The following is a 13,383-nucleotide window of genomic DNA, read 5'->3' as shown; positions in this document are numbered from 1 at the left end:
AGATTGGAACCTTCCCCAATCTCGCTATTTTACTACATGCTTGCTCCGCCGGTAACATTGCATCCAAAATGCGCAATCGCATTCAATTTCTTAGTCGCCATGAGGACTACGCGCTGGCGCTTGTTGATGATCTGAGGCAAATCCTCGTCTCATATCCCCGCATCATATTCTACTTGTACCTCGCCTGCCTCGATGGATCTTCCATTGGTCACCATTCTATCTTCCAAGCTAGCGCAGTGCATTATGTAAAACATGGACATGTCAAGGTACCCGAGCAGGACTGGGTATTCTCTGGTACGGGACTAGCCCTTGTCCATTCATTGCCCAACCCACTCCGACGTTGGATCAAAAACTCGTAGTGCATCTGAAACGAATGTGTTCCAGGGAGATGGAAATTGGTATCGTGAGGGTCTCTAAGTACACAGAGGAAGCTGTATTGCAGATTTATACTTAGAGTCTGCGTGAAAACTCTGACAGATACATATTGGCGTTCACCTTCCAGTCAAGACAGCACTCACACTTAATAGCAGAGAATGACGAATAATTTGATGATAATGTATTGAGCATGTGCTACATAAGCATACCCTTGCAGTGTCCTATAGAACGGACAATCATTTTGAATTACAACTGATAAAGTGTAGGCCGTTATATTCCATATCCAAACGTAGAAATGGTTCTTTCTCCATCATAGCCTCATTCACTGAACAACCAGCCATTTAGACCTGGTTCTCGTTGCGCTCAGCCGGCTCCAAAATACCACCGTGGGTACCAGCCTGCTCAGCCTTGCTGAATGTGCGACCGCCAGTACCCATGTGTAGCCTGTCGGTATCAACAAGGCCGTCCTTCTGCAGGCTCGACGGGTCCCACTTGGCAGAAGTGATGGGGTTGACGTGGATCATGTACATGGTGTCAATCTCCTCGAGCGAACGGCCCTTGGTCTCAATCATGAAGAAGTAGACGACGAAGAAGAGCATGACAAGCGAGACGGCGAAAACAAGACCGTACAAGTAGTGGATCTGGTCGCTGATAAGAGTGGAGCAGAAGGAGATGATGAAGTTGAAGAGCCAGTTGGACGCGGTAGCGAGACCCATGCAGGTGGCGCGGTAACGGGCGGGGTACAACTCTCCGACAATGGCCCAGACGAGGGGACCCCATGTAGTGGCGAATGCGGCAATGAACAGGCAGGTGAAGACGATCATGACGTTTCCGGCTGCAGGGGTGGTCTGGGGCGCGTCACGGGAGAGACTGTACTGGCCGACGAAGGAGTAGATGAACAGACACATGGCCATCCACGCAGCACCGACCATCATAGCCTTGCGGCGACCGACGTTCTCAACAATCCAGAGACCAAAGATTGTGGCGACGACGTTGACGGTACCAAGAATAATGGAAGTGACGTAGGAGTTCTCGAGACCAGTGGCAGAGAAAATGGTTGTTCCGTAGTAGAAGAAGTAGTTGGCACCAGTCAACTGCTGACCAGCCTGGAGGACCATACCGAGCAGGGTGCGGTACAGCATGCGGGGACCGGTGAAGATCTCGTGCCATGGGTGTTCACCACCAGCAGCCTCAGCCTCTAGCTTCTCCTGGATCTCGGCAATTTCGGCGTCGATGAAAGCACTGTGGGGGTCAACACCGTTGAGACGGGCCATGTTGGCGCGCGCCTCATCGACCTTGCCCTTGCGGTACGCGAAACGGGGAGACTCGGGCAGAAGCAGGATGGTGCTGCCAAGGATGATGGCCCAAAGTGCGGAGAGGCCGTTGGGAATACGCCATTGAGCACTGTTGGTGTAGTCCTTTGATGTACCGTAGTTGACCATGTATGCAGTCCAGATACCGAGTGTGATGAACAATTGGTACGAGGAGACGGTGGCGCCACGGATGCGCTTGGGGATCGATTCAGATTGGTACATGGGGACGACGGTGGAAAGGGCTCCGATACCGAGACCGGCAGTGAAGCGACCCATTGCGAATTGAACCCAGACATTCTTGCTGGTGATTTCGATTATGACACCAGCAATGTAGAAAAAGGCAGAACCGGAGATGGTGAGACGACGACCGAAGGTATCAGCCAGAGGTGCTGAGCCCAAGCATCCAAAGAGAGTACCGACGCTGATAGGTTGTTAGACGCGCTCATTGTGTTTGGAGAGAATGACTTACGCTAGCAGACCAACAATAGCACCAGAACGGACAGCGGAGAACTCGGCATTCTCACCGAAGCGTTGCTTGAAGTCATCCATTTCGAGGAAACCAGAAATTTGTCCAGACTCATATCCGAACATGAAGCCACCAATACTGGCAACGGCACCAAGGATGATGGCAACGGCAGGTACGCGGCCCTTGGGCTCAAGGTCCGTGGCCTGCACAGCAGAATTGCCCCTGGAAGGTGTCTGCATGGGCGTACCAGTGTTTGGCGTGCCCTTCTCGTGTACCTCCTCCTCAACCGCCTTCTTCTTGTAGAAACGCGACAATACCGTCATGTTGGGCGCGTCGAAATTAGGAACTGATAGGAATGTAAGAAGTGTCGGCCAAAAATGAGCCGGTCTGCAGCGCGGGGTACACTTCTCAGAAAACTGAGCTGGAGAGAAGCTGGAGAAGAGGAGACCAGTGTGGACTTTGGGGAGAAGGCTGCACCGTATAAATAGCAGAAAGCATGCGGAGACGGGTTCGTAGGGTCTATTGACAGTGGAGCCCCAGTGTCAGTTTCATCCGCATATCCATCCGACTAACATTTTCCAGAACGCCCTAGGAATGGAGGCGAAAAGGTACGCTCGCACGAGCGCCCTGGCAACGAGGGTATGATGACATCGCACCGTGGAGCTGGAGCTGGCAATGGGGCAGCCTGTCACGAGTACGTTCAAGCCGGACAGCTGCCGGTCGTGAATTTTCTTCAAACTCGTGCAGTATCGGAAATAGTTGGATACGCCGAGAAGCACAGACTGCAATAGTGTGACGATGATCGGCCCACCGCAGCTATTGCAAGTACACGACGTTTCCAGTCCTGGGCAACTGTAAGTTCATTCGTGTGGAGTATAGTGCGTGATCTTGTCCAGGCATCTCCAGGAATGACGGTAGCAATCATTCACCCTCGCATGGCCACCATATATGGCCATGTTGGTGATATGCGCAAGTATCGGCGGGCTGCACGATCCGAAGTATCCAATGCTGAACTTCACCTAGCTGGCCTATCAGAGCCTTTGGGGTTACCCAGGATGTTCCTTATGCAAGGGCATAGACGCGTCTATAGTGCAGACGAGGCTGACAAGTGCTTCATGTCACCCAACAAATGCAAGAGGTGTACGCACGGACACGACATTTCTCACTAGATGCCGCAGAGCCTCAAGTCGCTTGGGGCGTTGAGTCCGGTCTTTGAGTCCTGAGCGGCGTCATTGGGTGGAAGCCGGCGCGATAAAGTTATTCTCCGGCCAGTGCTGCACATTTCGTTCCTGGTTTCTGGTGATTGGTACGCCTGAACTTCTGCATTCGAAAGATGGGGGTGGCCATTCTTGCAGGACCTCTCCAAAAAAAATTCGCGGAGCGCGGCAATTCATCGCTAACGACGTCATGTGTCGACATGTATCTCAATGGGGTCTTTCCTTGCGGGCGAATCCATTGGCATTCCTCGACGGTGTCCATGGTAGCAACTTGGCAGGTTTGCCCGGAAACGCCGGTCTTGGCCGAAAAACCTCATCTCCGACTCCGAGGTTGCAGCGCTAGCGGCCCGCTACGCGCGACAAAGCGTGAAAATCCTGAGCCAAGAGCCGTGAAGTTTTTGAGAAAAGAGGGTCCTGGTGGATCATAGTGAGAGCGTCGTGAGATGAGCAATGTGACTTGTGACGTTTTCCAGATCACGATGCTTTGCCCAGATTGTGAAACCGGATGATGTTCGGAAGACCGAGGCGGTACCGGTAGATGGGAACGGCAGTATATGGGATGACAGTTGTGGTGCGCATGTGGAGAGACTTTTGATGGAGTCTCCAGATACCTCTGCAATGGTTAGCTTTAACTCCGTGTTATAGTATAGAGGTACCCCATGGGTCATGTGTGTATGGGGTGCTGGTCGCATCGAACAAAACCAGCATGTCGAGACAAGAGAAATAGACACACATACCCGCGTCAACCATTAGACTCAGCGCACCAAATCCAGAGAGCACCATCTCTCAGTTTTGCTACCGACATGTTGCCGACGTTTTGGAGAAGCCAAACAGACCTGCCACCCCGTGGGGAGCGAGACCTCTTATACAAATTGCTTCGGACGCCTTTCCTCCGGCTGTGGAGATGTCTCGACTCCAGAGAGGTGCCGATCCACCAATGAATGATGTGGTCCCGTGATGAACGAGCCGACTGCCGTTTCCATTGCTCAAATTACCGACTCCTTCGAGCCTTCTTTTACGTTTTGCTTGAGTCGTTCGGTGCGCGGAGGCTCCCCGCTTGTCGGATAGCATGCTGTATTAGGGAAAGTCCTGGCCGCCTCCGTGAGGTGCGATGGTCCTGTGAATGTCGCCTTTGAGCTGTGACAGCGGGTTTCATTCAAGAAGGATTGGTGTCAAGGCGGAGGCCCACTTTTGAGCTCTCTTAAATGTTGTGTATATGTTTTTTTTTCGGACACTGCTTTGGTGAAAAGTGTGTTGGCCCTTCTTCATCGACGAAGCGGGTTGGGGGTGTGGAGAAGGAGGCTTCTGGGGTAATGCGAATTAGTTATCGCCAAGCGCCGCTAAACATCAGAACGGAGATACCGGCGTGCCTCCAGTCAACGCGCATCCTGTCCGTTGGATCGCATCTTACAGAGGCATCAGATGCAAATTTGGAAGGAACCATCTTCTTCGACGGCGCCAATACACTGAAGTTCGCTCAGCTGCCGTGCTCGACGCACAATCCGTCGACTGACAACGATGCGTACTTATTCTGGACCCGGGCAGGCCGAGCTCGTAAGATGGGTCAGCGTGCATGTACAGTTCCTACCTGTGGATACTGACATCACGGAACGAGACACTGGTAGGCTAATCAATCAAGTTTTTTGATAGCCGTTGATGGGGAGCATGCAGGAACATGCTACCGAGAACCTGCAAAGCATTGCTAATTGACGGTGAGGACATGATGGATGCGTTGGTTTGGTAACCGACGTGCAATCAGGCGAGTTGTGTATCGCCGAGCGCCTCATTCTCTACTTCAGAACATTCTCAAGACACTCTAGCTTAGTACCCCTCCTACGCCGTACGGTAGTGACAAAAACGACGCCGAGCCTACCTCCATCTCCGTCGCTACATCACCTCTGACTCATGAAGGCATCGCGAAGCAATACCATGGTACACCTCATCCCATCCATGGTACGGCTATGACCCATAGACGAAAGTGTGCGACTCAATATTACCGAATCACCATCGACACCATAGCCAATGACCATATATGATTCATGTATGGCTCAAAGACCAGCAGTCTCCGTCGCTACATCCTCAGAGGTTAAGTCTAGGGCTAGACGTAGTGTTTCGACATAATCCGCAAGCTCATTGGGACTGTAAAGTCGTGATTTGCGTAATGCAATGTAGAGTTGGAAAAACAGCGTCTTGGAACAAAGCGCATAATTTGGTCGAATTTGGAGTTGTTCACGCTCTTTCTCGTTGATTAGCGCGAGCAGTCCGTATATGCGATCTCGCACATCAGTGCACTTCATTCGTACACCAAAGTCATCGAGATGTCGTTTGAGTGAAAGTTGTTCAGCATGCGCGTTTCGCACTTTTCTCCCCTGCAAGAGTTCCATGGCGCAACTCTCTGCAAGATGAGCAGTCTTGAATTCCACATAGACCAACCACTTTATCTTCTCTGGATCGACTGAATCTGCGCCACACCATATATTCACACGTTTTGCCAGTAGGTATTCCTGTACGACCCAGAGTCGCTCCCAATACTCCATTTTGCATAGGTCTTCCAGGCCGTGTTGCAGATGTCTCCTCTCATGCAAATCAATTTCTGTGTCCCACACCAGTCTGTGATATTCATCGACTTTTAGGCCGTACATGTTGTGGAGGAGTCCGGCAACCAGTGGGGTTGACTGACCGAGCCAAACCAGAACTTCCCGCGCCTGCGAATATATCTTCCCCATTATTGCGACTTGATGATTTCGTTCCTCCACTTGCGATTGGTCAATGCATATAGCGTCGATCCAGAGAAAGTCCTGTTCTACCTTACTAGAAGCATCACGCGATAAGGAAGATCCGACAGTTTGGTGCGTGCGGTAGTTCTGTGCAGCGATTCTGCGCGCACACGCCTCGTTGAGGAAGTGCCAGAGGTTTTGCCGCACTTCGAGGGGCTTGCCATCTATCAAAATTGACTTTCTCGCGTCTGATGACCCCCATGCATATGACAAAGCTCGGTAGCTTTCCAGTCTTTGGCTTTCCCGTCCGGGCTTAATCCATTCGAGTCTTTTATTACCCAATCCAGATCTCCTCTTTATCGGTTCAGATTTCCTCCATCCGGCGAACTCCTCTTCGAGATGTATTGTGCGAAGTTTGCAAGATATCTGCCCTTCTGCATCCCGGGCCAAGTTTTCAATGACTCGAATATTCGTGCTAGCAAAGTTTCGATCCAATGGTACTGCTTCGTATATACTGCTCATTTTTATGCTCCCAGAAATCGCAATCGAAATGACCAAGTAATTGAATGAATAGTGCAAAGAAGGACTCAGGGTGTGACAAAGATTGGACCTACATAGATATGCCTGCGCCAGCGGCAGAAAGGAGAGGGAGTGGCGCACAGCATTGGGCTAACGCGTAGAACTGGTACGCCTAATCTGCGAAAAGAGGGCAGCGCTCACCGGAAAGCCGCCCAGCCCCAATTGATAAACGGAAATACCTGTACGTCCTCTCCGTGTTGTGTTCCTGTGCTTTTCCATGGTTCACCGATCAGATTAGCGTGCAGCAACGACCCCACTATGCTCTCAACTCTTCCGCCTTGCGCATTCGTGAAACCCATAGCCGCTTTACCAGGAGCAAAGCTGCTGTCAACAAAGTAGCGAAAGCGGTACCGTGCTTTTATAGGAGGCAAAAACTTAGGACTTGTCACATGAGGCTAGAATGTACACGTGCGGGGACGCTCCTGCCCCGCACCAAGATAGGATTGTTGCCGTGCACAGACACACGCACCCGTCGCGCCCTTACTCTACATGCAGCGCGGCACGTCTTGACACGTCTCTGTTAACTGACCCTAGTCGTGACTGGTGCCACTCACACACCTGGAGAGCATGTCGAAACTAATCACACGCCTCTAGACATGCATCTACAAAACTGAGAAAGAGAGCCACTAACTCCAGCTGAATCCGCATTCACAGCCACAAATAGCTGTCGTGGCCTGGTGAGCAATGGACCATACTGCCATGGCCAGCCGCAACGAACGCCACATCAGCGGCACATAGGTTGGGTAGCATACGAGGAGGCCGGAGTAAGCGCCATGTGCATGACTGACTGCGCCACTCCTCTCCAACCGGGTCTAACACAATGTCTGGAATCAAGAACTGCAACAGCGATCCGTCTCCTTTTGCACGGATACGGATCTCTCTCTACGCGTGAAAGTCACAAGCACTTTGCGCAATCCTCGAAACATACTCTAGCACAGCCTCGAGAACAGAAACGGATCTCCATCCAGTGTACAACAGCATATCTCTGCCCCGCAGACAACAACGCATCTCAGCCTCGCGTGCACCAACAACCAGCAAACGCGTGGGCAGCAGTAATTCAGCACTGCATCATGGCTGTAGGATTCGGATTTTCGGTGGGCGATCTCATCGCCGTAGGAAAGCTGGCCCACGAAATCGCAAAGGCTCTGAGTGACTGCAGGGGCGCTTCTGAGGAATACCGTACCTTGGTAGAGCTCCTCGATTCCCTGAGGACGTCTCTCAATCTTATCAGTAACTTCATATCGACTTTACCCGTCGCGACGTCTTCGCGGGTAGATCAAGCTTTCATGAATGGTATTCTATATCATGCTGGGTGCTGCCGCAAGCTGCTGAACGAATTCGCTGTATGTAACCCGTCGTACTGAAGCCGGTTCAATCGAATTCTCGACAAAACTCACCAAACATGTAGATGGACTCTCGGAAGTACACTCAAAGCTTGCTGAATGGCCGTGGTGCTAAAGCGCAAGTTGCATTTCGGAAGCTCAAGTGGTCTCTTTACAGCTCAGAGGACAGCCAACGTTTGGAGCGAAGATTAAGCACACACATGGAGGCCTTTGATCGTTACCTCCTCGCAATCAACATGTGAGAGATCCTCTGACATCGTAGTATAGACGCTGACTTTTGGACGTGTAGTCAAACTGAAACTAATTTCAAGGAAGAGTTCCGAGGACAAGTCGATCAAATCTCATTCACAGTGGCAGCAATATTCGATACGGTCAATACCACGCAAAGAATGATGCCCAAGACGCTTGGCTATCCATGGGAAGGCGACGTCATCTCTTCGCACGTTCAAATTGAGGACGTATTGGGCAGATCAATAGTTCTACCAATTATGCTTTGTCGTACAAGACAAACGTTGAAAGATACCATGAGCATCATGTTCTCTGATCATCCCGGGTTGAAGGAAGTCATGAATGGCAGCTTTGAGCTCGTTGACAGGCAAAAACAGCTCACAATTCTCGATGGTCGCACTAATACGCCTCAGACGAGAGAAGATCATTCTCCTCCAGATGCTGTTCAACCCGGAGCTAAGCTGTTGATGAACATCCTGCGTGTAAAGACTGTTCATGCCCCAAGAGCCTCCTTAGTCGCTTCCATTCAAAGCCTTGAGACCTGTCCAAGATGCGGCTTTGCAACTCCTGGTCAGAGATTCAGAAAATGGTGAGTCGCCACTTTAGAGTGTCAGACTTTAGCTAACCCACATAGCGAGAATTGTGACATGAGCTTCAAGAAGTCTGTACGAGAGCTTTCTGGACCGATGCCGAGGTTGGCCAAGCTTCAAGATTGGCCAGACGATCCCTTTCCGCGTCCAAAAGCCAATGCTGCGCAGCCCATCGATTACGGACCTGTGGAGTCAACTAACGTTAATATGGAGACCGGATACATCCGACGTGTCCACGAAATTGCTGAGTACCTCGTCCCTATCCAATATTGTGCCAACCACTTTAGCAATTCAAGACTTCCCTTGATACAAGCTATTGGTCAAGGGGACCTTCACTGGGTCCGCCAAATACTGCTGAAAACCGATACCGATCCAAACACAAGGAGCTTTCAAGGTTGGACGGCCTTGCAACAAGCCTGCTCTATTGGAACCGATTCTCCAGAGAGTAGGAACCAAGAAGCTATTGTCAAGCTACTAATATCTAAGGGTGCAGATGTTAACGCTACCCGCGGCGACGGTTACGGCAGAACAGCACTACAAGCAGCATGCGAATGTGGAAACGAAAGAATCGTAGATCTGTTATTGGAAAATGGTGCTGAAGTTAATGAAGATGTCGGTTCTTTCGGTGGACAAAGCGCTCTGGCCTCTGCCGTTTGGGCACACCATTTTGGTATTGTCAAGAAACTTCTCGATCTGGGCGCAGACATCAATCAACCAGGCAGCGAGGAGCTTGGGCATACCGCGTTGTCAGCTGCAGCGCAGTTGGGCAATCTCAAGATGCTCGATTTTCTTATTGAGAATGGAGCAAACACACGAGGGTCTGCTGGCTTGTTTGCTTTGGAAAAGGCTATAGGATGGGACCGGCTTGACGTCACACGCCGCCTTCTCGAACAGGGCCTAGATGTCAATTCTTGCGCTAATGGCCTCGTCCCTCTATATTCAGTAGAGTCCATCGATATGTTAAACCTACTGGTTACCTACGGAGCTCGATTCGATCTACTTGGCTCTGAGGCCTCTGGCCCTACTGCATTACAGAGGGCTGCACAATACCACAGCCTCGATCTAGTCACGGAACTCGTACGTCTGGGCTCCAACGTTCATCATCCTGGCCCGGAAAGACGTGGTCGGAGTGCGCTTCAAGCAGCCGCTTCAAGGTGCAGAGTGCAAGATGAAGAAAGTGTTCGTATAATGAGCTTTCTCGTCACAGAGCATGGCGCGGATGTCAACGAACCACGTGCGCAAGAGGAGGGGTATACCAGTCTTGAAGCAGCGTGTCACATGACAGCTCAGCAGTACAACCAATCGACTATCGATAGCGTCGAATACCTGGTTGAGAAAGGCGCTGTTATCACACCTTTCACGCTGCATGTAGCTGCCGCCTGGAATCATGCCAAACTACTCGAATTTCTCCTCCAAAACGGTGCGCGCGTTGAAGACGTCAGCAGTCCGGCCAACATTCCAATCATTGAAGAGTGTGTAGGTGACTACCGCGAGTTTGGTCCGACTGTCGTCGAGACTGCTAGAATCAATGGTCATATGGAGCTTGCAGAATCTCTGGAAAACTGGCCACCATTGACTCCGAGCACAATATAGCAAAGCAAGGGAAGTTCCCACTGTGTCGAATCTCTGAGACGTTGACGTAGAGTGATCAATGTATGTTGCGACGACACGACGTCTGAGAACTGGCGCTGGTTCCGAGTGGATGTGCACGAGAATATGCTACAGTGTTAAGGCGAACGGCGAAAAGCGAAAGTCATGAAGAAAATAGCTCGGCTGTGATTGGAAGCGTTCATCTACTACAACACCGATTCCCCCGAATTCACTGCTGCCTCAGTACCACTTTCAATCCCAACCTCCCTCTTAAACCTCGACAACCAATTTGGAAAATCCGCCGGCGTCTGATTCCAGGGATCATCTCCATCATACATGATCCACCTCGCCTGGTGCTGTATCTCCTCATCGCTCGGAACATGGCAGTTTGGGTTCTTGGGAGAGAGCGTCGATGCTGCCCACCGCCTCATGTCGCTGTCGAAGATGCGGTAAAAGTTTGTGTCATCGGGTAGCAAAGATCGCAAGCGACCGTACATATCTACCTGCGTAGCAGTAATCGATTCAGGCACCATGGGAGGGTCTTCTGGGAAAGCGGGAAGCGAGGTGAAGAAGTCGTGGGTCTGTTTGGATGGACTCGCGGAGCCGAGAGCGGATATTGATGGTCCTTTGTAAGGCGAGCTGGGCCAGGAGAGGTCTGGCATCGGATTCGAGCCGCTGTCTATTAGGAAATCGGTGGAGATGGTATCGTATACAGCCGCGCGTTGCTTGAACGGCGAGATCCAATTTGTACCGGAATAAATTCCCTTGACAAGCCAGTTAGCAAACACATCGGATGGTGTGCTAGATTCTTGTTCCATGCGTCGAACAATCTGGCATGCTTCATTGTATAGTTGTGCGTCGTCAAGACTTTCACCTGCTGCTGTACGTTGAGTAACAAAGTCTCGAAGTTGCGCCTCCAAAGGACAGTGTTCGAAAAGGTGGTCCTTTGCATTTATCCGTAGTGGAAAATGCCTACTCTCACGGGATGATCGAACGGGCTGGAACCTTGCGCGTTCGGTCAACTCTGGAGAGGACATTATTAGGTCGCGAAGCCATGAAACCTCGTCGAGACGGTCTGGCATAACGGAAGTAGTCTCGGCTGCGAAGATGATGCGACAAGCTTCCAGCTGCATAGTATCGTTATCTGGGAGATGGCCGTGCTTGTCGAAATAGCGTTGGATGAAGAATTCAGTCTCCACTTTGAGTAGCTCGTATGCGTTTGGCGGAGTACCCCAGGACGGATCGCTCCCTTTCATAGGAATGAGGGTTCCTCGTTCCCAATCAATGAGATCTAGAGTGACGTCAGTTTGATAATCTTCAAAGAGCAGTCGGTTATTATACCAGGAGGAATAGCGGTCTCGACTAATGGTACAACAGACACGTCGAATCCCCAGTCACCTTGCCAACTGGCCATTGTCACACCCGACTTGAAGTGATCACCAAGGTGATCGGTTCTTTCCGACCATGTAGTCATTGTGATGCCACAAAATCCACATCTTGACCTGACATCAGGTATAGGCAGCATCCAGCGGGTCATGGACCAATCCGAAAACTCGACGCCATGCACCAAGCGGAGGTGCTGGACAAGGTGGTCTTTCCGGTGGAATGTGCGCTCCTGTAAACTTCTTTCCTGACATGCCGAGTAGTGGTGCGTCTCAATATGTGCGTCTTCCGGTCGAACCTCAGCGCAGAAGACACAGCACTGCTCTCCGAGCGACTCCTTGGTAGTACGAGGGCCCTGAAGCGCACAGATCCACCTTTCAAGCGGTAAATGAAGCGACTTTTCGTGACGCTGCCAGTCGTACTTGGTTTTGAAAACCTCCGTGCAGAAGGTGCATTGGTACGGCATGCTGATAGGTACAGTGATCTCCGTTTTAAGACGCCGGCGCCGGGCAACCCTCTTCTTGCGTGGAGCGCGACGCATCTTCAGAGAGTTTTGCGACCCCGATGAGCAATGGCCTGAGAATTCACTCGATTGGGAAGTTCTTGCACTGCTTGCCGAAGACATGGCATATGGTGATTCCCATGGCTGATGATATGCAAATCCTCCTGCATCTTCTTCTAAACGAAATTAGTAGAGCAGTTCACTAGAACGACCAACGAGCAGTGGCTATAAGGTTGACAAAATGACTCACGTGAGGTAGAAGCCATCGCACGAGCAATATCGCCAACAGCCGCAGGTTCATGTTCAGGTGGCGATTCTACCCAGCGCTGCATCGGATCCTTGTGATTTGAGGCCATTTTGACAGCAGGCGTGCCAGGTCTCGGAATGATGTCGATGGGAGAGGTGGGTGAGTTCTTTACTTGCGGCGAATTCGGGCGAACGCTCTGCACTTTGCCACGTCGACGGGCATTCGCAAACCAATTCGTGAGCTGCGCCTTGTTTAATCCCGTGCGCTCCTGAAGGGCCAGCATCTCACTCTCGGTGGGGTAAGGGTGCTTTTGGTGAACAGAAAGCCAGTCTTTGAGTGTACGGATGACTTCTCTGGAGAAGCGGCTGCCAAGTTTAGGTCTGGAGATTGAAGCGCTGGGCGTGGGAAAGGGCGACGAAGATGCAGTGGAGTTGTTCGATAGATCCAAATGCAGAGAATCCATCATCCAGTCTTCGTTATACTGAGAGGGTGCAGCGTTTGAAGCTGCCAGTGCTTCGGACAAACCAGAGAAAGCGCCATCGTCAAGAGTCAGATCTGAGCCGAATTGGACGTCCTGAAAGGCGAAGAAGGTATCTAGGTCTGCTGCGTTATCCATGTTGTCGAGTCTTTGTACTTTACATAGATGAGGGGAAAGTTTGCGGGGTGGGAAGGTTGGTTCTCATCAAGTCAACGCTAACGAAAGAAGGGATAGCGCACATGTCAACCACGCCTTACGCTAAGTTTGCTGGAAACTCCAATATACTGCTCCATGTGGCCGTATTCATGCGGGTGGATAATCGTTATTGAAGCGAATATCAACTCCTAGACGCTGT

General features: G+C 51.1%; 2 protein-coding genes across 2 annotated transcripts; one reads left to right on the top strand and one right to left on the bottom strand.

Moving 5' to 3' along the window:
* Window positions 1-546: 546 nt before the first annotated feature.
* Window positions 547-6,982, bottom strand: ACET3X_007830 (uncharacterized protein). Its single transcript, XM_069454020.1, has 4 exons — window positions 6,179-6,982; window positions 4,109-6,126; window positions 2,158-3,984; window positions 547-2,109 (listed from the first exon to the last, which is right to left on the bottom strand). The coding sequence occupies exons 3-4, from the start codon at window positions 2,475-2,477 to the stop codon at window positions 717-719; spliced, it is 1,713 nt and encodes a 570-aa protein (XP_069304993.1). The 5' UTR covers window positions 2,478-3,984; window positions 4,109-6,126; window positions 6,179-6,982; the 3' UTR covers window positions 547-716.
* Window positions 6,983-8,075: 1,093 nt separating this feature from the next.
* On the top strand, window positions 8,076-10,421 carry ACET3X_007829 (uncharacterized protein; the record flags this gene model as incomplete). Its single annotated transcript, XM_069454018.1, has 3 exons — window positions 8,076-8,248; window positions 8,300-8,827; window positions 8,873-10,421. 3 exons carry the CDS (start codon window positions 8,076-8,078, stop codon window positions 10,419-10,421), a joined length of 2,250 nt encoding a protein of 749 aa, XP_069304992.1.
* Window positions 10,422-13,383: the final 2,962 nt, after the last annotated feature.

The sequence above is a fragment of the Alternaria dauci genome, chromosome 7, assembly GCF_042100115.1.
Source record: "Alternaria dauci strain A2016 chromosome 7, whole genome shotgun sequence".
NCBI lineage: Eukaryota > Fungi > Ascomycota > Dothideomycetes > Pleosporales > Pleosporaceae > Alternaria > Alternaria dauci.
The sequence above is the reverse complement of the archived record's forward strand: the minus strand, read 5'-3'. Positions and strand labels throughout refer to the sequence as shown.